The sequence below is a fragment of the Esox lucius genome, chromosome 2 (genome assembly GCF_011004845.1).
Source record: "Esox lucius isolate fEsoLuc1 chromosome 2, fEsoLuc1.pri, whole genome shotgun sequence".
In the NCBI taxonomy this organism is placed as follows: domain Eukaryota; kingdom Metazoa; phylum Chordata; class Actinopteri; order Esociformes; family Esocidae; genus Esox; species Esox lucius.
The window spans coordinates 34,787,001-34,813,876 of NC_047570.1; the positions used below are offsets into that span (position 1 = coordinate 34,787,001).

At 41.9% G+C, this 26,876-nt stretch overlaps 4 protein-coding genes across 4 annotated transcripts; all 4 read left to right on the plus strand.

Annotated features, from left to right (window-relative positions):
* The first annotated feature begins 2,986 nt into the window (after nt 1–2,986).
* On the plus strand, nt 2,987–4,004 carry LOC105026484 (high choriolytic enzyme 1-like). Its single transcript, XM_010897968.4, has 2 exons — nt 2,987–3,183; nt 3,399–4,004. The coding sequence occupies exons 1-2, from the start codon at nt 2,987–2,989 to the stop codon at nt 3,973–3,975; spliced, it is 774 nt and encodes a 257-aa protein (XP_010896270.3). The 3' UTR covers nt 3,976–4,004.
* A 2,831-nt stretch (nt 4,005–6,835) lies between these two features.
* Nucleotides 6,836–8,001, plus strand: LOC114828779 (high choriolytic enzyme 1-like). The gene is made up of 2 exons (XM_029113438.2): nt 6,836–7,150; nt 7,396–8,001. The coding sequence occupies exons 1-2, from the start codon at nt 6,954–6,956 to the stop codon at nt 7,970–7,972; spliced, it is 774 nt and encodes a 257-aa protein (XP_028969271.1). The 5' UTR covers nt 6,836–6,953; the 3' UTR covers nt 7,973–8,001.
* Nucleotides 8,002–10,481: 2,480 nt separating this feature from the next.
* LOC114841033 (high choriolytic enzyme 1-like) lies at nt 10,482–11,647 on the plus strand. The gene is made up of 2 exons (XM_029125868.2): nt 10,482–10,796; nt 11,042–11,647. Exons 1-2 carry the CDS (start codon nt 10,600–10,602, stop codon nt 11,616–11,618), a joined length of 774 nt encoding a protein of 257 aa, XP_028981701.1. The 5' UTR covers nt 10,482–10,599; the 3' UTR covers nt 11,619–11,647.
* A 7,353-nt stretch (nt 11,648–19,000) lies between these two features.
* Nucleotides 19,001–26,860, plus strand: ctsd (cathepsin D). The gene is made up of 9 exons (XM_010869102.5): nt 19,001–19,163; nt 19,899–20,058; nt 22,211–22,334; nt 23,411–23,529; nt 24,220–24,419; nt 24,650–24,772; nt 24,981–25,125; nt 25,448–25,546; nt 26,148–26,860. Exons 1-9 carry the CDS (start codon nt 19,102–19,104, stop codon nt 26,307–26,309), a joined length of 1,194 nt encoding a protein of 397 aa, XP_010867404.1. The 5' UTR covers nt 19,001–19,101; the 3' UTR covers nt 26,310–26,860.
* The last annotated feature ends 16 nt before the right edge of the window (nt 26,861–26,876 follow it).

Below are 26,876 nucleotides of genomic sequence, written 5' to 3' on the forward strand. Positions count from 1 at the left end.
TGCAATGCTCACAATACTTTTGATATGCTTCTCATCTGATTTGTGCAAATACATTTGACCAACACTTAATCCAACTGATCTTAATGGTTAATCACTTAACCATTTGGTAAACCTATATATTTCCATTTCAGAAATACAGTATATGGATTTTGAGAACTATAGAAATAAAATATGTGTTTGTAAGAACATATAAAATAACCACACCTGATGAAAACTCGTTATTGCTAATTGATTTCAGATGGGGTAACCACAATTGGTCATTAGATATAAAAGTGAGGGTCTAAACACTGGCAATTTCTTTCAACATGGACCAGGATAGACAGCAAGGAATTGGAAGAGCTCGTGGACGAGGGATCCGTCAGAGAGGTGGGCATAGGATCCGTCAGAGAGGTGGGCATGGGATCCGTCAGAGAAGTGGGCATGGGGCCCATCAAAGGGTTGGTCATCGGAGAGGGGGAGGCAGAACTGTTGTCTCTAATGAAGTCCGGGCCATCATCGTTGATCATGTGGTGAACCGAGGCCTTACTATGGCAGAAGCTGCCAGATTAGTTGAGCCAAATCTAAAAAGATCAACTGTCAATTCTATCATCCGAACCTTTCGCCAAGAAAACCGGTAAATGTGGAAGATGTATACTATTACATTCACAGTAAATTGTAATGCATGTTAGTAACATGTTACAGTATTTGTACAGCATGATCTATTGATAGTATTCTCTGTTCTATGCTTAGAATTAACAGAAAACCCCATAGTGGTGGTCGCGGCCGTGTGCTGACCGACCAGCAAGAGTTGGCAGTGGTGGAAATGGTGAGGGCCAGGAATGATATACGGCTGTCAGAAATAAAGCAGGCAATTGAGGAGAACAAAGACACCTTTGCCAATGTGGCATCCATCAGCCTACCAACAGTAGCCCGCCTTTTAAAGCGGCACCAGGTATCAATGAAACACATTTACCTGGTGCCTTTTGAGAGAAACAATGACCGGGTGAAACAACTAAGGGCTGAGTATGTTCAGGTACAGCACTATACTGTATATTGTTTTACTGTTACTATTTGAAGCATCACTTGCATCATATATATATTGGAACAACACTGTAAAAAGAACTAACCAAATTATATTTTTTAGAGGGTTATGGTGCTTGACGCTGATGTGAACCATCACAAGTACGTTTTTGTTGATGAAGCGGGCTTTAACCTTGCCAAAACTTGTCGCCGTGGACGTAACATTATCAGCCAACGGGCCACTGTCCAAGTGCCTGGACAACGTGGAGGAAACATCTCTATGTGCGCAGCTATCTCTGAAGATGGTGTCCTAGGACGTAGGCCATTACTTGGCTCCTATAATGCTACACATCTTATTGAGTTTCTCAATGAAATTGAGCTGGCCTGTCAAGGTGAAGGGGTCACATATGTAATTGTGTGGGACAATGTCAGTTTTCACCACGCAGAGGTAGTTCAAGCATGGTTTCAGACCCATCCTCGATTCATGACCCTCTACCTGCCTCCATACTCTCCTTTCCTCAACCCTATTGAGGGATTTTTTTCAGTATGGAGGTGGAAGGTCTATGATCGCCATCCCCTTCAGCGTGCCACCCTCCTTCAGGCCATGGATGATGCATGTGATGACATCAATGTAGACCAATGTCAAGCATGGATTCGTCATCCCAAAAGATTTTTTCCAAGGTGCTTGAACAATGAAAACCTTCATTGTGATGTGGACGAGAATCTATGGCCAAATGCTCAAGACAGGCTTGAGCCAAATTAATGTAATGTGTGCACTAATTGTTATGTTTTGTTCTCATTTAGTTACATTATAGAAAATATAACTATGTTACAATTATATCTGAAAAATAAAAACTAATTTGCCCAAATGATTGAGGATGTCTTCATTGATCCTTCACTTGATTACACATAGGAGAGATATTTTGGAAATGATAGATTATGTAAATGTAAGTAATGTAAGTGTATTGCCTAATGTGTAACTGTGTAATATGTATTTTATAGTACTATAGCATATTCATTTCAGCACTTCTAAGGCTGATTTGAAACATGTATCTTGCATTGTTTGCTGTTGGATGAACTGACTGTTAAAAGTACTAAACTGAAAGAAGATCATACTGTTGTGTTTCGGTGATTAAACCAAATGTTCTCATTACAGATTACAATAATCTTGTGTTTGAAACGATGATCATGTGGACTGAAAACATTACATCAGGTTTTGAAAGAATGACTAGCTGCGTTACAAGTGTGATCACTTTGGATATTTGTACTAAGAGTTTTGAAAATGTACACCTTACTTGTGAAAATAGTACCAAAGCGATTAAAAAAAACTGTAAAAAATGACCACATACTTGTGAAAATATTAACAATGCAATACAAATAGAATGTAAAGTAAGGTATCACATTTTTCTATAGAAATGAATACAATCTGACAGATTAATTAAGAAAAACACAACAATATGGCCTTTGAGATGCAAGACATTTGTGTAGTATTTTCAACAAAGAAAAAACACATCCGACAGGTGTTTGCCCTAATCTTCAATAATGACTACACCCCTTGAGTCTGTACTGTGTGTGAGTATGAATGTGTGTGAGTATGAATGTGTGTGAGTGTGTGTGTGTGTGTGTGTGTGTTTGCGACTGTGAGAGTTTGTTTGAGGCTGTGTGAGTGTGTGCGCTAACGTTTGTGTTCCAATGTGTGGGTGAATATGTGTTTGTTAAGATGCCATGACCAGATGTAAATGGACCTGTATGGATTAAAACTGTGTTTAATCTGTGGGCTTGGTGGTGGAGTCCTCCCATCAGAGGTTTATTTAGGACAAACAACATGGACCCCAACCCGTAATCCTCCTGGAGACACACCTGTAGAGGACTGTATAAAAGCCCAGGACTGACCAGACACAATCACACATGGAGCACCAGTTCCACAGAGCCTCTCCAAAGCATCTCCAGGACCAAGAACCCATCTAGTCTCTCCTCTCCTCTAAGGATGGAACAAATTCCCTCTGTCTCCCTCCTACTGCTGCTGGTGGGCCTCTCTCAGGCCAGCCCTGTGATGAAGCAAGTAGATGGACCAGAGATCAGCATGACTAAGACAATTCTCATCATTAACAATGGATCCAGGCAGTTTCTTCTGGAGGGGGACATTGTAACACCAACAACCAGAAATGCCATGATTTGCTACAGGTAAATATAATCATACCAGTTCATGAGCCTTGTGGCTAGTTTTCATGAGCTGTTCCAGGAACATAATATGATCAAGTATTTCAATGTTGGTGTTTTTTTAATTGTTAATTCTAATGAATATGATAAAAAGCACTTCATATATTATGTTCATATGTGAATGTTTTTGTGGAAAAAATGTGTCTACAGTTTATCATCTGAATTGTGTTTCTTTGCAGTTCAGGGTGCTTCTGGAGGAAAGGCTCTAATGGAAAGGTTGAAGTTCCCTACATAGTGAGCAGTGAATTCTCCTCCAATGAGAGGCATACTATTGAGACTGCTGTCAAGAACATCAACTCCAAGACCTGCATTCGCTTCGTGCCTCGTCAGAATCAGGCTGACTACCTCAGCTATGAGCCTAGAGACGGGTGCTGGTCTTCTCTTGGAAGACAAGGAAACCAACAGGTTGTCTCCCTGCAAAGTGGCGGCTGCGTTACTTTCGGCATCGTTCAGCACGAGACTCTCCACGCTCTGGGCTTCCAGCACGAGCAAACCAGGAGCGACCGTGACGATTACGTCGTAATCAACTGGAGTAACATCGACCCTGACAACTCCTTCAACTTTGATAAAACACAAACCAACAACCTGAACACTCCCTATGACTACGGCTCTGTCATGCACTATGATAACACAGCCTTCTCCATCAATGGACAGGATACCATCACCCCCATCCCCTACCCCAACGTGCCCATCGGCCAGAGAGTGGGACTGTCCTCCACTGACATCCTGAAGATCAACAGACTCTACAACTGCTAATCGGAAAGACATCAAGTCACAGGAGAAAAGCCTGGAGCAGACGAGATGAAGGAAGTCAAATATGACATTCAAAATGTTGTTATCTTATTCTTATATGTCATTATGCAAATGTGTTAGGCACATCGTTAAATATGTCTGGTGTAATGATTTACATAGTTAATCTAATATAAAGAACATTAAAAAATCTTATCAAATGTGTTATTTGTGTGATGAATTTTTATCAGTTAAATCCTTGCATTACAGGGAAGTCATTCAGTAGTCGCTTCAATTCTGATCGAGTTACAATAGTGACTGCAGATATATCCCTCCTGGCCCCAGTGAGAATTAGACCAACAGCCATGGTGTTCCAAGCACCATGTTTCACGAATGAAGCTACACAGCACCTTTCAGTGGGGTCTTTTATTATTTCACTGTTATTTACCAGCAAAGTCACCAAATGATAAAAATAGAAAAATACCTACTCTCCGGAGAACACACACTAATACACCCCCATGTGGACAGTTAGAGGGAATCTGGTTCTGGTCCTCCACAGACAGACTTCTATGTGCTTTTCTGTTCAACCTACTCTTCCTCCGTGTTACCATGGAGGAAGAGGAGGTTGAATGAGGGCAACACACAATATCAAAGTTACTTTTCCTTCAGTTAAAACTAGAGACAAAATTTACTATGGATTGGATGTTAACAGAGATGATTTCTTTGGAAGTGCAGTGGTCACAGAACTTTTGGTTTTCTCATTTGTTCAGAATCACAATCACCATGTTTTGCCAAGTAAATGAACACAAACCCAGAACGACACATGGTGTCAAAGTGAGTGAGGATGTCCTATTGCCCAGTCCAATATTCTTATGCTCTGTCCACTGTTCTTATTTGTATTTATTTCCCTTAATCCTTATGTATGAATTGTTGCACCAGTGGCCAGAACAATTTCCTTGTTTGTTGTGAAACTTACTTGGCAATAAAAATCTTTCTGATTCCGATTCTGAAGACACTTCACGGGGGAGAAAACATCAGACCAGAATCATGCTGTAGTAAAATGTTTGGAAGAGTGAGTATATTGGAATTGGTCAGTAATGATCATGGCCTTAGAGTCATTTAGGCTGTATGAGCCAATTAGGAACTAGTTGATTAATACAAATTATTTAGTTAAAAACTGTTAAGAATTGTTAATCATAATTTCATTATAATTCAAAAGGTTTATGTATGTTAAAAGGATTAATTTAGTAATGTATAAATGATAAGATATTTTTGGATTTCCGAATAAATAAATATGACATCAGTGCGTAATAGTAGCTAGGAGTGGACATAACTTTGGCCTTTGGTGGAGTTAGTTATTGTTGGAAGCAATACTGTTTTTTGACCGTGCATTGGACATTATCATTTTCTGTTTTCCAAATAAACATCTTGTCTGGTCGTACATTTTGTGAATTCTGTCTGCTAGACTGACTCCAACAAATGGTACATTTACAATGGTGAAGAATGTAATGAAGAGCCACTACTAAGGCGGGCCTCAATGGATCCAGAAATAATAAAGATACTCACTGTGTTGCGGATTAGATCTTGTGACCAAATGAGGGATGAGAGCACACATCCTTGTGGCGCTCAAGTGCTGAGGGAAAAAGAATCATGATCTTCACTTGTTGTGTCCCATTGGTCAGGATGTTTATGTACTGATAGATGGAGCTGGACATGTTCAGTTGGAGAGTTTGTGCTTCTGTAGTCCGTTGGATGAGGGTATTGAACGCATTGCTAGTCCACAAATAACAAGGACACTCACTGTGTGTGGAAAAGAAAGTATCACTGAATGCCAAATGACAAACTACATGCAAATTACTGTGAACAAAACAATTATTTGACTGCTGTAATGCATTCTCTATTATATTTTGCATTTGATGTGAGAGAAATCCAATCTTTCACTAAATCTAAAGGTTCGTAGTAATGACTGGAGAAGATGTCTTTATTGATTTTACTTTTAAAAACACAGAGGATTGAAATGTTGGAAATTGCAGATTTGGTCCATTTTGATGGGTTGTGTATCAAGACAGTTGCCTAATGGAGAGACTGTGGAATGTTCTGTAGGAATTTACCTTCAGTACTTCAAAGGGTGATTGTGAAACTTTTCTCTACCTATTTGATTAACAGGCTGTTACAGTTTATACATTGTGAGGATTTCATTACGTTCTGTTTTGGAGATTAAACACTTGTAAAAAAATAAATGTATATCCCATAATTACTATTTTGGATCAATGGATAAATATTTCTACAAAGAAATGATATTCCGATATTTTCAAGTTATGACTTACTGTTAAATGAGAAATCTGTTTGTAGTTTTTGCTACTTGTTCTTAAAAATCACTGTATACTAGTGAAAATCGCACCCAAGCAATACGAAAACATGTAAAGTAAGGTGGCAAATTTTTATTCTAAAATACATACAGATATAAAATAACACCAGCATTCTGGACTTTGAAATGTAGGTTATTTGCTTAGCATTTTCTAAAAAACAGATCTGACAAAGTGTTCACCCTAATATTCAATAATTGCTACACCCCAGAGTTTGTTTGTGTGTGTGAGTGTATATGTGTGTGTTCGCAACTGAGAGTTTGTTTGAGGCTGTGTGAGTGTGTGCGCTAACGTTTGTGTTAAAATGTGTGGGTGAATATGTGTTTGTTAAGATCCCATGACCAGGTGTAAATGGACCTGTATGGATTAAAACTGTGTTTAATCTGTGGGCTTGGTGGTGGAGTCCTCCCATCAGAGGTTTATTTAGGACAAACAACATGGACCCCAACCCGTAATCTTCCTGGAGACACACCTGTAGAGGACTGTATAAAAGCCCAGGACTGACCAGACACAATCACACTTGGAGCATCAGTTCCACAGAGCCTCTCCAAAGCATCTGCAGGACCAAGAACCCATCTAGAGCCTCTCCAAAGCTTCTCCAGGACCAAGAACCCATCTAGTCTCTCATCTCCTCTAAAGATGGAACAAATTCCCTCTGTCTCCCTCCTACTGCTGCTGGTGGGCCTCTCTCAGGCCAGCCCTGTGATGAAGCAGGTAGATGGACCAGAGATCAGCATGACTAAGACAATTCTCACCATTAACAACGGATCCAGGCAGTTTCTTCTGGAGGGGGACATTGTAACTCCAACAACCAGAAATGCCATGATTTGCTACAGGTAAATATTATTTTACCAGTTCACATTTCAAAATGTATTTTTTTTGTCCATTAGCCATGTGGCTTGTTGTTCCATGACCATGATATGATCACGTTGATTGAAGATTGTCAATATTAATGTTTTTCATTGATAATTCTAGTGAATTTGATTAAAGTCCTTTTATATTTAACCACATATTATGTTTTCATGTGATTATATTAGATATGTCTACACTGGTCAAATTACCTGAAGGTTTATTTTTACAGTTCAGGGTGTTTCTGGAGGAAAGGCTCTAATGGAAAGGTTGAAGTTCCCTACATAGTGAGCAGTGAATTCTCCTCCAATGAGAGGCATACTATTGAGACTGCTGTCAAGAACATCAACTCCAAGACCTGCATTCGCTTCGTGCCTCGTCAGAATCAGGCTGACTACCTCAGCTATGAGCCTAGAGACGGGTGCTGGTCTTCTCTTGGAAGACAAGGAAACCAACAGGTTGTCTCCCTGCAAAGTGGCGGCTGCGTTACTTTCGGCATCGTTCAGCACGAGACTCTCCACGCTCTGGGCTTCCAGCACGAGCAAACCAGGAGCGACCGTGACGATTACGTCGTAATCACCTGGAGTAACATCGACCCTGACAACTCCTTCAACTTTGATAAAACACAAACCAACAACCTGAACACTCCCTATGACTACGGCTCTGTCATGCACTATGATAACACAGCCTTCTCCATCAATGGACAGGATACCATCACCCCCATCCCCGACCCCAACGTGCCCATCGGCCAGAGAGTGGGACTGTCCTCCACTGACATCCTGAAGATCAACAGACTCTACAACTGCTAATCGGAAAGACATCAAGTCACAGGAGAAAAGCCTGGAGAAGACGAGATGAAGGAAGTCAAATCTGACATACAAATTGTTGTTATCTTATTCTTATATATCATTATGCAAATGTGTTAGGCACATCGTTAAATATGTCTGGTGTAATGATTTACATAGTTAATCTAATATAAAGAACATAAAAAAAAAACATATCAAATGTGTTATTTGTGTGATGACTTTTTACAGTTAAATCCTTGCATTACAGTGAAGTCATTCAGTAGTCGCTTCATTACAGATCGAGTTACAATAGTGACTGCAGATATATCCCTCCTGGCCCCAGTGAGAATTAGACCAACAGCCATGGTGTTCCAAGCACCATGTTTCACCAATGAAGCTACATAGCACCTTTCAGTGGTGTCTTTTATTATTTCACTGTTATTTACCAGCAAAGTCACCAAATGATAAAAATAGACAAATTAACATCAAATTCAAATGATAAAATTGGGACTATCTTTAGATTGTAACAGAGGGCTTAACAGGTATTGTTGTGAGAGGAAAGTGTCGAGTTCACAGGTCGTTCACAAATTATTTCAGACATTGGCAGCAGGAAACTGAAATTAATACTGACCAACGGGACAATAGGTGTTTGGAGTAACCAGCTGTGATGTATCTACCAGATCACATGTTACTACAGGGTTAACTGATGTTAAGAGGTGATCTGAGGTAGACGGCATGTATATAAAATAATTTTGAAAGTAGTGAATACCAATCAGTCTTGCCTTGTATTCTATATGGATTCAATACAATGAAATATAATACCTACTCTGTGGAGAACATACACTAATACACCCCCATGTGGACAGTTAGAGGGAATCTGGTTCTGGTCCTCCACAGACAGACTTCTTTGTGCTTTTCTGTTCAACCTACTCTTCCTCCGTGTTACCATGGAGGAAGAGGAGGTTGAATGAGGGCAACACGCAATATCAAAGTTACTTTTCCTTCAGTTAAAACTAGAGACAAAATTTACTATGGATTGGACATTATCATTTTCTGTTTTCCAAATAGACATCTTGTCTGGTCGTACATTTTGTGAATTCTGTCTGCTAGACTGACTCCAACAAATGGTACATTTACGGTGTTGAAGAATGTAATGAAGAGCCACTACTAAGGCGGGCCTCAATGGATCCAGAAATAATAAAGATACTCACTGTGTTGCGGATTAGATCTTGTGACCAAATGAGGGATGAGAGCACACATCCTTGTGGCGCTCAAGTGCTGAGGGAAAAAGAATCATGATCTTCACTTGTTGTGTCCCATTGGTCAGGATGTTTATGTACTGATAGATGGAGCTGGACATGTTCAGTTGGAGAGTTTGTGCTTCTGTAGTCCGTTGGATGAGGGTATTGAACGCATTGCTAGTCCACAAATAACAAGGACACTCACTGTGTGTGGAAAAGAAAGTATCACTGAATGCCAAATGACAAACTACATGCAAATTACTGTGAACAAAACAATTATTTGACTGCTGTAATGCATTCTCTATTATATTTTGCATTTGATGTGAGAGAAATCCAATATTTCGCTAAATCTAAAGGTTCGTAGTAATGACTGGAGAAGATGTCTTTATTGATTTTACTTTTAAAAACACAGAGGATTGAAATGATGGAAATTGCAGATTTGGTCCATTTTGATGGGTTGTGTATCAAGAACCGTTGCCTAATGGAGAGACTGTGGAATGTTCTGTAGGAATTTACCTTCAGTACTTCAAAGGGTGATTGTGAAACTTTTCTCTACCTATTTGATTAACAGGCTGTTACAGTTTATACATTGTGAGGATTTCATTACGTTCTGTTTTGGAGATTAAACACTTGTAAAAAAATAAATGTATATCCCATAATTACTATTTTGGATCAATGGATAAATATTTCTACAAAGAAATGATATTCCGATATTTTCAAGTTATGACTTACTGTTAAATGAGAAATCTGTTTGTAGTTTTTGCTACTTGTTCTTAAAAATCACTGTATACTAGTGAAAATCGCACCCAAGCAATACGAAAACATGTAAAGTAAGGTGGCAAATTTTTATTCTAAAATACATACAGATATAAAATAACACCAGCATTCTGGACTTTGAAATGTAGGTTATTTGCTTAGCATTTTCTAAAAAACAGATCTGACAAAGTGTTCACCCTAATATTCAATAATTGCTACACCCCAGAGTTTGTTTGTGTGTGTGAGTGTATATGTGTGTGTTCGCAACTGAGAGTTTGTTTGAGGCTGTGTGAGTGTGTGCGCTAACGTTTGTGTTAAAATGTGTGGGTGAATATGTGTTTGTTAAGATCCCATGACCAGGTGTAAATGGACCTGTATGGATTAAAACTGTGTTTAATCTGTGGGCTTGGTGGTGGAGTCCTCCCATCAGAGGTTTATTTAGGACAAACAACATGGACCCCAACCCGTAATCTTCCTGGAGACACACCTGTAGAGGACTGTATAAAAGCCCAGGACTGACCAGACACAATCACACTTGGAGCATCAGTTCCACAGAGCCTCTCCAAAGCATCTGCAGGACCAAGAACCCATCTAGAGCCTCTCCAAAGCTTCTCCAGGACCAAGAACCCATCTAGTCTCTCATCTCCTCTAAAGATGGAACAAATTCCCTCTGTCTCCCTCCTACTGCTGCTGGTGGGCCTCTCTCAGGCCAGCCCTGTGATGAAGCAGGTAGATGGACCAGAGATCAGCATGACTAAGACAATTCTCACCATTAACAACGGATCCAGGCAGTTTCTTCTGGAGGGGGACATTGTAACTCCAACAACCAGAAATGCCATGATTTGCTACAGGTAAATATTATTTTACCAGTTCACATTTCAAAATGTATTTTTTTTGTCCATTAGCCATGTGGCTTGTTGTTCCATGACCATGATATGATCACGTTGATTGAAGATTGTCAATATTAATGTTTTTCATTGATAATTCTAGTGAATTTGATTAAAGTCCTTTTATATTTAACCACATATTATGTTTTCATGTGATTATATTAGATATGTCTACACTGGTCAAATTACCTGAAGGTTTATTTTTACAGTTCAGGGTGTTTCTGGAGGAAAGGCTCTAATGGAAAGGTTGAAGTTCCCTACATAGTGAGCAGTGAATTCTCCTCCAATGAGAGGCATACTATTGAGACTGCTGTCAAGAACATCAACTCCAAGACCTGCATTCGCTTCGTGCCTCGTCAGAATCAGGCTGACTACCTCAGCTATGAGCCTAGAGACGGGTGCTGGTCTTCTCTTGGAAGACAAGGAAACCAACAGGTTGTCTCCCTGCAAAGTGGCGGCTGCGTTACTTTCGGCATCGTTCAGCACGAGACTCTCCACGCTCTGGGCTTCCAGCACGAGCAAACCAGGAGCGACCGTGACGATTACGTCGTAATCACCTGGAGTAACATCGACCCTGACAACTCCTTCAACTTTGATAAAACACAAACCAACAACCTGAACACTCCCTATGACTACGGCTCTGTCATGCACTATGATAACACAGCCTTCTCCATCAATGGACAGGATACCATCACCCCCATCCCCGACCCCAACGTGCCCATCGGCCAGAGAGTGGGACTGTCCTCCACTGACATCCTGAAGATCAACAGACTCTACAACTGCTAATCGGAAAGACATCAAGTCACAGGAGAAAAGCCTGGAGAAGACGAGATGAAGGAAGTCAAATCTGACATACAAAATGTTGTTATCTTATTCTTATATGTCATTATGCAAATTTGTTACACGCATCGTTAAACATGTTAGTAGTAATTCTTGTGTAGTTTTCACAAATCATTTAGATAGTTAATCTATAATAAAGTACATTGAAAGCAAACTCTTATTGAATGTGCAATTTCTTGTGATGTCTCTTCCCAGTTAAATCCTGGCATTACAGTGAAGTCATTCCGTGGACTCTTCATTTCAGTGCAATTTACAAAATGTACAGCATATACTGTACACTGTAGTGGATATATGCACTGATGAGCCGAAACAATATGACCATTTATGGACAACAACATATGCTGTTGGTCCTCCACATGTCGCCAAAACAGCACTGACCCGCCGAGTCATGGACTCCTGAAGGTGTCCGGTGGTATCTGGCACCAAGACAGCCGTCATGGATCAGTGTTGTTGGTCCAGCATGAAAGATTAAGGGCATGAGATAGTTAACACGACACCTACAGTGAGGGAAAAAAATATTTGATCCCCTGCTGATTTTGTACGTTTGCCCACTGACAAAGAAATGATCAGTCTATAATTTTAATGGTAGGTTTATTTGAACAGTGAAAGACTGAATAACAACAAAAACATTCAGAAAAACGCATGTCAAATTCTTTATTTATTTTAAATTGTGAAATAAGTAATTGACCCCTCTGCAAAACATGACTTGGTGGTAAAACCATTGTTAGCATTCACAGAGGTCAGACGTTTCTTGTAGTTTGCCACGAAGTTTGCACACATCTCAGGAGGGATTTTGTCCCACTCCTCTTTGCAGATCGCGGCTGACATTTGGCAACTCGAACCTTCAGCTCCCTTCACAGATTTTCTATGGGATTAATCACTTTGCAGATTTTTCCCTTTGATGCAGTGAAGTTGTCCTGTCCCCTTAGCAGAAAAACACATGGAAACATGTGGAAACACATGGAGGTGTTTCCACCTCCATGATTGACGGTGGGGATGGTGTTCTTGGGGTCACAGGCAGCATTCCTCCTCCTCCAAACACGGTGAGTTGAGTTGATGCCAAATAGTTGGATTTTGTTCTCATCTGACCACAACACTTTCACCCAGTTCTCCTCTGAATCATTCCGATGTTCACTGGCGAACTTCAGATGGCCTGTACATGTGCTTTCTTCAGCAGGGGGTCCTTGCAGTGCTGCAGGATTTCAGTCCTTCAAGGCGTAATGTGTTACCAATTGTTTTCTCGGTGACTATGGTCTCAGCTGCCTTGAGATCATTGACAAGATCCTTGACAAAAACCTTTCTTATTCGAGGATAATGGTCTGTGTAATGGTTGGCTATGACCACTGACCGCCTCTTACGTGTCCTGGCATAAAAGACTGTGTTAACTTTGTAATTATTGGAGAACATGGGAGAACCATAGAAGAGCAACATCTTGGACTCCCCTGACTTCTGGTGGAATTAATTTTGTTCATGGATCAAAAGTGGACAGAATCCAACAACCACATCCCACAGATGTGTAATCGGATTGAGATCTGGGGTATTTGGAGGCCAGGGGCAACACCTTGAACTCTTCATCATGTTTCTTAAACTGTTCCCAAACAATGTGTGCAGTGTGGCAGGACGCATTACCCTGCTGAAAGACGCCACTGCCATCTGGGAATACCATTGCCATGAACGGGTGTACCTGGTCTGCTACAGTGTTTAGGTAGGTGGCATGGGTCAAACTGAGAGTTTCCCAGCTAAACAATTTCATATATATTCTTCTTTGAACACATGTTAATAAACCACTACGAGTGCATTTAGAGTTAAAGTCAATCACAGTTCTACCAGGTCATCCACAGATTGACTTCTATATGAGCTACAGTCCAAGAACCGTACCGAAGCGTATGTCTTTGGGTTCCCCGAGGAGCTTGAGAATGAAATGTAGACTTGAACTGTTATCGTACTGCTACAGACATTATAACGCGTTAGGCAAACTGCAATGGTTTAATGGTGGCCTGCATAGTTTTCAGATGGGACAGGACTAGGCACTCAAAGGTTTTCGTGATGATGACGTGTAATTCCACAGGTCTGTAGATGTTCGGTCCGGACGTCATTGTTTGAATTTGAACTTGGAACACGCAGGATTCCAAACAAGGAGGAACAGTTCACCGCTCAGTTCAAACACCTGTGATAACACCTTTTTACTTTCACTTGATCGGACTGCTCTTAATTGATGATCACTAAACCGTTTGGGTAGTCAATAGGTTTAACATGCCAAACACATCAACAACCCTGAGGCCTTCGACTTTTTAGAAGGAGGGATCCAAATGTACAAACCTGCTGTCGGTTGTGCAGTACAAACTTATAATCAAAGGACTACTGCAATGCATCTATAATTAACCACACATTGTTGTTATTTGATTCCACACAGTGGTCACTGGCCAAAGGACGAAAACATACCTGATGTGGACTAGATCATTGTAGCAATTTAATGTTTCTTTGTCTCACTTGATTAAAAAAAAATATATATATATTGTATGAATAATTGGGCACAATGTTTTTTCATTTATCAGATCTCTGTTAAAAAGTATTTTGTTTTGGGGGGGGGGTGTTGTAATCAGAGCAAGGTTTGTACACGGAACATAGGAAAGGGAACACAACTTTGGTAACAGATGTCCTCCCCTGTCACTAGAGTAGACACTGACCTGTGTGAGCCTCTTTATATTCCAAGCATGCAAATCACACTCCAGGCAAAAATGAATGTAAATATTTCACGTGGAAACAAATGTCTTTTCCATCTCACCTCACTTCCCAAGGTCACATTATGCAAAATCACTTGACAAATGTTGTATTAAAACTATTTCCTGTAAAATATCTCATTTAACCAAAAATAATCGAGAAGAATGTACACATGCTGTAATTCATAAATCGTTCATTCAATTTTGGGAGAAAATACTAAAGCTGACACTTTAGTTTTTTCATTAGGTGTAAGAATTTGCTGGCGTGAGCTTGCAGATGTTAAATTATCTAATGATATATTCACTAGTGTATTAGTTACCTAGTCTACCTAGCCAGACAAGAAGTTGTCATTTTTAGCCTTAGTTCATTTTAGTTATTTTAGCTACACTCGCTAACCTTAGAAAGTGATCCCACACATTTATTTGAGTCCCAATAAGCCTTTACAAGTAATTGTGTCTCTATTGTAGTTTGCACAAGTTCAACTGGGCTCACATTTGAGTGTGTAGGAAATTGCTATAGGATATGATGACACGGCTGGACCGGTCTGGACCGGGCTGGACCTGACCAAACATGTCATCACCTCGCTGCAGCTGAGAACAGGGCAGAGGCTTCAGGGAAGCCAACAGCCATGTATAGAATCAGGTATGTGAATATACACACAGCTACAGGCAAGTTAGGTCTTACAGTAATGTAACAATAGTTTTACCAAATTTCTGATGTGGTTCTAGCTAATTATGTTCCATTTATATGCTGCGCTTCCAGGCCCTGATAAACTGGTGTCTACACGTCCTCCAGATTACAACCACACTAATATGTTCAAATGTTTACATGTAGATCAATAATACCACACCATATACAGTATCTCACAAAGGTGAGTACACCCCTCACATCTTTGTAAATATTTGATTACAGTGGGGAGAACAACTATTTCATACACTGCCAATTTTGCAGGTTTTCCCACTTACAAAGCATGTAGAAGTCTATAATTTTTATCATAGGTACTCTTCAACTGTGAGTGATGGAATCTAAAACAAAAATCCAGAAAATCACATTGTATGATTTTTAAGTAATTAATTAGCATTTTATTGCATGACATAAGTATTTGATACCTCAGAAAAGCAGAACCTCCATACAGATCTTCTCCAGACCTTCAGGTTTCGGGGCTGTCGCTGGGAAATATGGACTTTCAGCTCCCTCCAAAGATTTTCTATTGGATTCAGGTCTGGAGCCTGGCTAGGCCACTCCAAGACCTTGAGATGCTTCTTACAGAGCCACTCCTTAATTGCCCTGGCTGTGTGTTCCGGGTCATTGTCATGCTGGAAGACCCATCCATCCTCCCATCAATACAGTGCAGTCGTCCTGTCCCCTTTGCAGAAAAGCATCCCCAAAGAATTATGTTTTCACCTCCATGCTTCACGGTTGGGATGGTGTTCTTGGGTTGTACTCATCCTTCTTCTTCCTCCAAACACGGCGAATGGAGTTTAGACCAAAAAGCTCTATTTTTGTCTCATCAGACGAAATGACCTTCTCCCATTCCTCCTCTGGATCATCCAGATGGTCATGGGCAAACTTCAGACGGGCCTGGACATGCGCTGGCTTGAGCAGGGGGACCTTGCGTGCGCTGCAGGATTTTAATCCATGACGGCGTAGTGTGTTACTAATGGTTTTCTTTGAGACTGTGGTCCCAGCTCTCTTCAGGTCATTGACCAGGTCCTGCCGTGTAGTTCTGGGCTGATCCCTCATCTTCCTCATGATCATTTATGCCCCACGAGGTGAGATCTTGCATGGAGCCCCAGACCGAGGTAGATTGACCGTCATCTTGAACTTCTTCAATTTTCTAATAATTGCGCCAACAGTTGTTGCTTTCTCACCAAACTGTTTGCCTATTGTCCTGTAGCCCATCCCAGCATTGTGCAGGTCTACAATTGTATCCCTGATGTCCATACACAGCTCTTTGGTCTGGGCCATTGTGGAGAGGTTGGAGTCTTTTTGATTGAGTGTGTGGACAGGTGTCTTTTATACAGGTAACATGTTCAAACAGGTGCAGATAATACAGGTAGTGAGTGGAGAACAGGAGGGCTTCTTAAAGAAAAACGAACAGGTCTGTGAGAGCGGAATTTTTACTGGTTGGTAGGTGATCAAATACTTATGTAAATACAAAGAAATTATTCATAAACACATTTCTGTAACAACATATCAATGGTTTTCAGTTTTACTTTAAGTGTCTTTGTTGAGGGTAGGAGTCCGCACGAGGTTTGGAAATGCACAGTCATCCATCAATCCAAGTGTCAAAAGCGAAACCCATTTACACAATAATGTAATAATAATGTAATCAGAAGTTCAACTTTAGATAGACTTGATTGTTCAGCATTTTGGTCATCACGTGTTACCTCCACAATCACTACTGAAACTCAGCTGGCTGTCACAAGTACGAATCAGAAGACTGAATTGCTCAACTGGCTTCTGACCACTCTAAATATTTGCAAGATTGAAATATACATTTACAGAAGTGAATGACGTTTGTTGTGTTACTGGTTGCGATAACACACACACTGCATAAGTATTTATGAAAATATTCTAAGATTATTAGCGCTGATGCTATTTTTGGTTTATATTATTATTAAAAATCTAGCACTGTTGACCAAAATATTGTGGTAAAATGTTACAGTGCAGTTTTCCACATGTATCAACAATCATTAAAAACATCAAACATGATTTGTCTGTTGTATTAATTCCATTTATTTAGACTTAATTATGTCCAAAAGTATCTACAATTCATACAAGCTAAATAGGCATGTATCTCAACAATTTCAATGTACCTTATTTTGTGGTGCCACCAGGTTTAAGGAGTACTCCCAAAGTTTTAAAATTGGGAGCACCAATGCATTGCAAAAGTATTCAGACACCAGAAAAGTGAATTGGAATGTTACCTGTTGGTTGTTATATTTTAAAACAATGACACTCAAAATATATAATTGTGAGGTGACGTGTTTTATGTGGGGAAATATTTGTAAGAATAACAAAAACTGTAATATGTTGCTTGCATAAGTTCTACTCACTAATATTTAATAAAGCCACCTTATGCTGCCGAAACAGCTTTAAGTCGTTTGATAAATATGCGCCTGCTTTGCAGAATGGTTTTGGCAAATTTTTCTGGTCAGATTTCCTCCAGGTTGTTTGGATGATGCTTGTGTAATTACATTTTCAATAGTAAATCATGGGCTTGAGATGAGGACTTTAACTGGGCCATTTTAGGACATTCGCCTTTCTGTTGTAAAGCCTCTCCAGTGTTGCTTTGGCCAAACTTATGATTGTTGATTTTCACTAGCAGAATTTCCTTGCATTTTGCTCAATCCATTTTCATAAAAAAAATTCAGGATGCCCAGTCCCTACCAGCGTGAAGCATCCCCAAAGCATGATGCTGCCAACAACATCACTGTAGGGATGATTTGTCTTGAGGCATTGGCAGTGTTACATTTGCACCACTCATCTTGCTTGAGTTTTGGCCAATAAGTTCTATCTTGATTTAATCTGATCACAATTTACTACATCAAAGCTGAGTCTCTATTATGTTGTCACTATGCAGTTGTATTAACCTGTCTCTTCAGTTTGTCATTTTTCTTACAAATCTTTCCTAATATAAAACAAATGTCACCATACATTAGTTGATTTTTGAGTGTTTTAAAATAAAATACCAGGCTGTTCTGTGGTCAGGTTCAGGGTTCCAGTGCTGTCTGTAAAGTCAGCTTTTCAGAAGAACTTAATGTTGCCAAAACTATTAAAAGGAAAGTAAAATGTTACAATGTTACATTGACAAAAATGTTTGTAATGCCACCATGAACTGTGACACCACAAACAAACCTGCAAACAAAATGGCATATTTTTGATGGCGGCCAGAGATGTTTGAATCATGAAAATTGCAAATGAATCAGATAATCGTGTGGCTTGATCAAATATTTTAGTTAAACTATCTTAACCCGCATGTCATACAGTATGTGGCATACATTTCAATAATATTTTCTTATTCTTTATTAGGAAATTGATTCAGACAAATAACATAAAAAACACAACATGTGTTTCAAATGAAACAATGTCATAAGTAAGCTAAATTACCGAAGTTTCATTAAATTAAGCAAGTATATTGCGCATCTATACATTGCACATCTGTAGTCTATGTCACATCTGTAATATATATACTTAATACTTGTACATTTCTGACCTTTTCTATTTACAATTTTTGTACTTGTTCATTGATAATAAAGTTGAATCTAATCTATGAGACCAACAGGCGAAATGCTTATTGCATTACTACTTCTGTTTTGTTGATCCCAATATTTTGTTATGCGTTTGTCTTACTCTTTGCTGTATCTATGTACCGCAAACCACTGTTTGGGGGGGTTGCATTTTTATTTTATCATTCTTACAATAAAAAAGAGACTAGCTGACAACCTAGTATCCAATTTCTGTTGCAATACAAAATAGAAATTGCTTATATGATATTCAGCACACGTCTGCGCAGAATGTGTGTGTCTGGAACTGGCTCATTGGCTGTTGACTGGCTCTGTTGTATCACATGATTCTGACCTAACGCCAACCCTCACATAGTCAGGTGATAAAAGTCTGTTGTTGTTCTCTGAAGTCGTATTGCTCAGTCATTGTTGTGGCTGGCAAGCGTTTTAAATTGTTGCATACACGTTAATACACGAAAATGAAGATTTTTTACCTGTGTCTGTTCGCGGCACTTGCTTTGGCATCGGATGCACTCATCCGGTAAGTAGATGACCCAAGTCATGTTACCGAGCTAGCTAAATACCAAGCTGTTTGTTTTAGCTAGCTAGTTCGGAATGCTGGATGTTGTATGTATGTTATGAAATTGCACATGCAGTACTTGAGCAGTAAGTTGTTTGTTTTAGCAATTTCGCTATAGTATTTTGTGGTTTCTGTCCCAGTGACTGTAGCCTAACTAATACTGTTATAGAAACCCGCTACAGAATTTCTTAAGGTCAGCAGAGTCACCAACATTTAGCGAGCCAGTCAGGTTAGAGGTCTGTAGTACACCCATCTGCTTCGTGACTCATTGAAACTGTGAACTTTCAGTCTAATCAAGTCATGATGAGTTTAAGTCATTGGACCGTATGCCTTATTGGTCGTTCTATTGTGTAGCGAAATAGGTAGCATATTGCATTAATGGGCTAACTGTCTAGATTGCCATATGCGGCTACTGCAATGCAAATGGCGCTAGCAATCCAGCCGCAGTAGCCAGACACTCCTAAGGGGTCTTCTTTACTATGTTTACTGTTTATTGTCTGAGATATAGTCAAGATCGTTGTCCCTTTATTTTCACAGAGATAAAGCTAGTTTGGAGACTATATTCTCCAACCTAGCTTTATGCTGAGTGCTATATATGACCGATAAGCTGTTCCAGGATGACATTTTCAAAACGGGTTGTCTGATTGCGGGTCTCTCTCATGTCCCCTCGGTCTTGCTCTTCTCTCTTTCCTGCAGGATTCCATTGAAAAAATTCCGTTCCATCAGACGAACCTTGACTGACTCAGGGAGGGCAGCGGAAGAGCTGTTGGCTGGGAAAGAACACACTAAGTACAGCAACCTGGGCTTCCCCAGCAGCAATGGGCCCACTCCAGAAACACTAAAGAACTACATGGATGTAAGTTTCTTTGGCTCAGATTACTCCATCTTGGGTGCGTCCCAAATGGCACCATGTTCTCAGTGTCCTGGTCTAGGAAGCACACTATATAGGTTATAGTGTTTCATTTTGGACGCAGCCAACCGGTGACCTCCATCTGTGGAGTGGTTTACCTTTACTTCTGTAATGCACCATAGCCGGAGCGTAAACGCCGAACTGGCCAGGGAGAAATTCGACAATGACTCTCTTGTCACAAATCTGGCATTTCTTGCTAATCTGAACTCACCTTCCTTGCGAGCCCGCTCCCAATCGGTCGAAGGGAAAATGGAAGCCAAAATCACTCCCCAATTTACAATGTGTGTTGAGTGATGTAGTTATTGTTTTTCTTAGTGTGTGTGTGACCTCATAAGCTCCTTTAGTCTAGTCCCATGATACCAGCTCTGTCTGCGGACTAAGGTATTCCACATAGTTTATTCTGGGCATGGGGACACTAAGCTCCATTTTTGTTTAAGTTAGTTTGAGCCAAACCCCAGAGTTAAAGCTGCACCCATTCATATCGTATCACTTTCCTGGCCTTTAGAAAATAATACATGTACACAGTGTAGATAAGTCTTTCTGGTTTCTGAGTATTTTTTTACCAGGGCTCTGATAACCAAGCTCTTAGGTTTGTTTTCCGCCTGATGGATATCACACACACACACACACACACACACAGACACACACGCACGCAGATAAACACTCACGTGCGCACACATACACACACAGGCTTGTGGTTTCATCCTGTTTCCACTGACTCCGACAGTCACGAGAGAGTTGCATATGAGGACGTCTTACTTCATTTTGGCTTGACTAATGTGATGAAATATGTAACTGAAGTTTAGGTATTACTATGAAAGTTTCTCATTAACTTGCATAGTCATGTTGTCCCCACGTCAAACTGCCCCTTCATATTAACCAGCCTCAGACGATAACAGCAAATTAATTCAGCAGTTATCCCTTCCAGAGACTTCCGTTATGTTAATTGACAAGATGCCCAGAATAACATTGGTGCTCACGCCGCGCCCAGAGAAGATTAGACTTTGTGCAGCCCTCTAATCTAATCAGTCACCGAATCAAAAATGCATGTGATGCATTTGGTCAGAAAGTCTCTAGGGATTGCACGAGACAGGGATTGGATAAGTTAATCAATAGCTGATAAAAAAAAAAAACTCTCATATATAAAAGGAACTTTAATCATGTCTTATGTGTTGAGTTATCAGTCATTCAGAGATTAACTAGCTGGCTCGCTAGTTCAGGACCATGACTAGGATCGGAACAATAACCCTGACCTGACAAGTGGACAGAACCGGTTCCATCTGCGACGCAAATCAGTGTGGAAAGAGGAAGTGCCCTTGATTCTTTGTGTTTTATAAAATGCTTGGGTAATGCTTTCTTGATGCACACGCGGAGGTTAGACATCGGGGTGAACTTGTGATATGGATAAGGAAACACTGACCCGTTTCCTGAGAACCGCTGCTGATGCTATGAAACTGTTGTCTCATGTCGGTCATGTAAATGCAACGCCTGAACCAATCACGTGAACAGACACAGGGGCTTTAACCAATCACGTGAACAGACACAGGGGCTTTAACCAATCACGTGAACAGACACTGGGGCTTTAACCAATCACGTGAACAGACACTGGGGCTTTAACCAATCACGTGAACAGACACTGGGGCTTTAACCAATCACGTGAACAGACACTGGGGCTTTAACCAATCACGTGAACAGACACTGGGGCTTTAACCAATCACGTGAACAGACACTGGGGCTTTAACCAATCACGTGAACAGACACTGGGGCTTTAACCAATCACGTGAACAGACACTGGGGCTTTAACCAATCACGTGAACAGACACTGGGGCTTTAACCAATCACGTGAACCGACACAGGGTCTTCGGTAGAGCGTGGCAGCAGTCAACCTGCCGTCTGTGTCCCTCTAGCATGTGACGTGAGGTGCCGCGAGCCGGGACAGCGGTCTTGTCAAACCGGTTCGAAGAACCGGCATGTCGTGAACACGGCGTGCCTCAGATAGTTTTGGGTGCCCTTGAAATGCTTGCTGTGCACCGCAGGGCTTGATCAGTGTGTGTTTTACAGGCTCAGTACTACAGTGAGGTGTGTGTGTGTGTTACAGGCTCAGTACTACGGTGAGATCGGCCTGGGCAGTCCGGTGCAGACGTTCACCGTGGTGTTTGACACGGGCTCCTCCAACCTATGGGTTCCGTCCATCCACTGCTCCTTCACTGACATCGCCTGCTGTGAGTTGCCACTGCCCTGACTCAACCCCACACTGCTTAAACTGGTCAAATCCTTTACCAGTGACTCAACCCCACACTGCTTAAACTGGTCAAATCCTTTACCAGTGACTCAACCCCACACTGCTTAAACTGGTCCAATCCTTTACCAGTGACTCAACCCCACACTGCTTAAACTGGTCAAATCCTTTACCAGTGACTCAACCCCACACTGCTTAAACTGGTCAAATCCTTTACCAGTGACTCAACCCCACACTGCTTAAACTGGTCAAATCCTTTACCAGTGACTCAACCCCACACTGCTTAAACTGGTCAAATCCTTTACCAGTGACTCAACCCCACACTGCGAACACTGGTCATGCCAAGGACTGTGTGGGGGGTTTCATAATTGTAATTGTGTGAAATTGCAGCAATATACTTTTTATTCAACATATAGTTAAACATAGAATCTTTAGCCGTTTAGGATGGTATCAGCTTGCATAATGAAAATAAAGTAGTTCTCTATGTAATGGATGCAAGTAGATACAGTAATACATTTATAAGAGGATAATGCAAAAAATATTAACTACACCAGTTTACCCTGTTTGGCAACAATCATAACATGTTGTATTTTTGGGTACAGCTACTTTTTTATTTGACATGTACCTGAGACCTGTTTGTCTGGATAACTTTGTTTTTGTTGTAAGCTCTGTTGACTGCAGAGTTTGCAAAACAAATGGTCAATGCAAGTTATCAGGATGTCATTCTGCCAGCTAGGCTTTGGCTGCTTTACTAAGCGTTTTAATTGGGTTTTGGGGAAAGCCTTTCTGTTTCTAGGAAAACAGCCTTTGAGGTATCTGACCTTGGTTTGCTTACAGTGTAGCCCGTTTGTTTTTCATTTCATTCCCCAAAATGCTCTGTATCGTTAAGCTGGTTTAATGATTTTGGCGCGTTATCGGAACCGACGTGGAACGCCTCCCTTCATGTTCAGCGTCGACAGGCCGATTGAGGCCGAAGCGCTTTCCTCTGGGACTCACCGCCAATGCCCGAGTCCGTCTGCGTGTAAGCTAATTGCATTGTCTCTTGTCTTTGCCTCCCAGTGCTTCACCATAAGTATAACGGTGCCAAGTCCAGCACGTACGTGAAGAACGGAACAGCGTTCGCCATCCAGTACGGTTCAGGCAGTCTGTCCGGTTACCTGAGCCAGGACACGTGCACGGTAGGCTTGCCCGCCGAATGACCCGCCGCTGCGGATTGGCCACAACACACCCGACTTCTCGTCAAGTGACCTCAGTGCTTCGTTTGGGGAGAGGCCGACCGACCGTTAAACGTTGACCGTTACATTCTTCTGAGTCCAGATGTCCATGTGTAGATGTTCTGCATCGTCTTATCATACCATCAGCTAGCTGCTGGGCCACCGCTGCCTGAGGTTATGGCTAGATTAAGGGTTGGGGTTGCGGTTAGTGTGTATTACTTTTTAATGCGTTTGCAGATGGTATCTCAGGGTGAAGCGTTCGCGTGCTTGCTCAACAGCTGTAGCCGTCTGCTGAGTGGAAGTGGGTTAGAGCTGAGGAAATGTGTGACTCAGTCATGAGGTAGAAACTGGTGCTCTCTACTGGAGCCTGGTGTTCTTGGGTCTTTACACAAACAGGATGTTTTTTGTCTTTATTTAATCTGGCGTGAACACAATAATACACGATTAAAGAAAACCCCACAAAAACCTCATTACTTTATAAAGTATACTGTATCAATATAGCAGTATTCCAGAAAACTTTCTTTTTACAATGTAACCATTCATCCCAAGCAGAGATGGCTTGTGCCTTTTATTTTATTTTTTTCTTTGCTCCAACTGACCCGGTGAATGGTTGTTCTGACTAGGTGAATGGTTGTTCTGTTGTCGGTGATACAGATCGGCGGTCTGGCCATACAAAAGCAGGTGTTTGGAGAGGCCATCAAGCAGCCAGGCGTGGCCTTTATCGCCGCCAAATTTGATGGAATCCTGGGCATGGCGTACCCCCGGATCTCCGTGGACGGGGTCGTTCCGCCCTTCGACAACCTCATGAGCCAGAAGAAGGTGGACCAGAACGTGTTCTCTTTCTACCTCAACAGGTGAGACGGACCGAAGAGCCTCTCGCATTTCACTCCTGGATCGACTTGTTTTAATTAGGGCTGATTTCCTGGAACCAGATTGGGCCTAATCCTGGACTATAAGTGGAGAGTCTCTCTCAAAGGCTTTATAGTCCAGTACTATGGTTACTCTGTGTGTGGGGAAACCAGCCGTGAATGTCCCGGAGTTTGAACGGTGTTATAATGCCTGCCTGATCGTGTGTCCGCGTTAGGAACCCGACCACAGAGCCCGGAGGGGAGCTGCTCCTGGGCGGAACCGACCCCAGCTACTACAGCGGAGACTTCCACTACCTCAACATCACCCGCCAGGCTTACTGGCAAATCCACATGGACGGGTGAGTTTCATCCCCCTTCACCCGTTTTAACACGCCGGCGCTGCTCGCACCAAAAAGGTGAGGCAACAGCTTGTAAGAGTACACTCGTTTTAGAACGGCATTTACTTCAGGTCGGACATCGTCTGTTCGAACCTTTTGGTGTTTGTGAGGACCCTCGGTGACACAGTGCTCAGTCCGGTAACGGCATACTATGACCGACTGTTCCCAGGATGGCCGTGGGCAGCCAGCTCACCCTGTGCAAGGGAGGATGCGCCGCCATCGTCGACACCGGCACGTCCCTCATCACCGGCCCGGCGGCCGAGGTCCGGACCCTGCAGAAGGCCATCGGCGCCATTCCACTCATCCAGGGGGAGGTGAGGGACCGGTCCTGTAGGTCAGACCCGTTCCACGGAGCTCCCGCTGTCTGCCGGTGTTCAGTTATGAGCTAGGCAACCGGGTTGGTTTAGTTCCTAACCAACTAGTGACCTTAATTTACAACCAGATACAGAGCAGGAGGGAAAACCATTCAGAGATCCGTGGAACGAGTTTGACACCTGACTCTGGAAGGGGAAAGTCGGACCATTTAAAAAATTCGCACAGAACTTATGTGTTGTGTTGGTTCGGTCCACTTGGGAGGGCAAATGGAAGTGTTTCAGTGTGAGTGGAGCCTAATCACGGACTATGCGTGTTTTTCAGTACATGGTGAAGTGCGATAAGATCCCAACCATGCCAGTGGTCACTTTCAACCTGGGAGGAAAGGCCTTCAGCCTGACCGCGGACCAGTATGTACTCAAGGTGAGTCTTGAATGCTTTCACTCTCTCGTCACTTGTTTTTCTTCCATTTCCGTGGCTCTCGCTGGTTGGTCTCGTTTTTAACAGGCCAATACCTCGGATGTCCAGCAGGGTGCAGAGGGGAGTCGCTCCAATTCCACAGCAGTCAGGACACTGAGCTTCGTCTGTCGCTAAATCCACACAAACAAACGTGTCATTGTTTGGTTTTCTGAGCCACTCTCTGAACTATGGGAGAGAACACGCATTGATTTTGAGTGTCTGAGAAAATAATTCAGCTATTTCAACAATCACGACGTCACAATGGCCTCTACCGGGGCTGCGCTTACAAGAAGCCCTTCTGTTGGCTATGAAAACAGTAGGCCTAGTATTTAGCTCTAGTTTAGGCATAGCTGTTTAGTGTCCGTATAGCTGTCTGTTCTGTATGGTGTGGTTCCCCAGAAGAATGGCTGTGGCTTCTGACAGCATTTATGGTGGCCTTCAAGGAAAGAAAAGAAACATACCCAAGACACTGTGCAAAGCACTGATTTCTTGCTGGACATGTATTACCCCCCCCCCCCCTTCACTGCCCTGTGTCTGACTGAATCCCTGCTCCTTCCCCCTCCAGGAGACCCAGGCTGGTAAGACCATTTGTCTGAGTGGCTTCATGGGTCTGGACATCCCGGCCCCCGCTGGGCCTCTGTGGATCCTGGGAGACGTCTTCATTGGCCAGTACTACACCGTGTTCGACCGTGACAGCGACCGGGTGGGCTTCGCCAAGTCCAAGTAGAACTAAAACAATCTGAAGGCTGTGCCCCCCATTTCATCAGCGCCCCCCCCCTGCGCCTGAGGGGCACACCTGACCCGCACGGTCCCTGGATTTGGATGATCACGCAGACCGTGCTGTGGAGGAATGGTTTGCGGTGTACAGAGGGTTGATGTTTAGAAAGGAGAAATCAAGGTGCGGCTAAAGACCCGGGGGTTACCTGTTGGCACATGCTTTCTGTTGCTTATTGTGACGTCGTTAAAGTAGCAATAGATTTCAGATGCACTGAGTTAAATGAGCGTTAATTTATTCATTATTCGCCGAGTGTGCAAGTGAAACGCAACGACGTGGGCGGTGGATGGGAAGGTGAGGTACAGACCGGTTATCCGAACCCTTTGACTTTTAACACCTGAGTAATCTGCCGGATGTTTTAGTTTCTTTTAATCAGGGATTTTTATTTTAAAGCAACAGAACAATTTTAGATTTGAATTTGCTTTTTAACAGGCAATGGAATCCTGTCAATGACTTAAGATGTCTTGAAATAATTGTGTTTAAATGAAGACTTCTAAAGTTTCCCTTTGTTTCATGTCA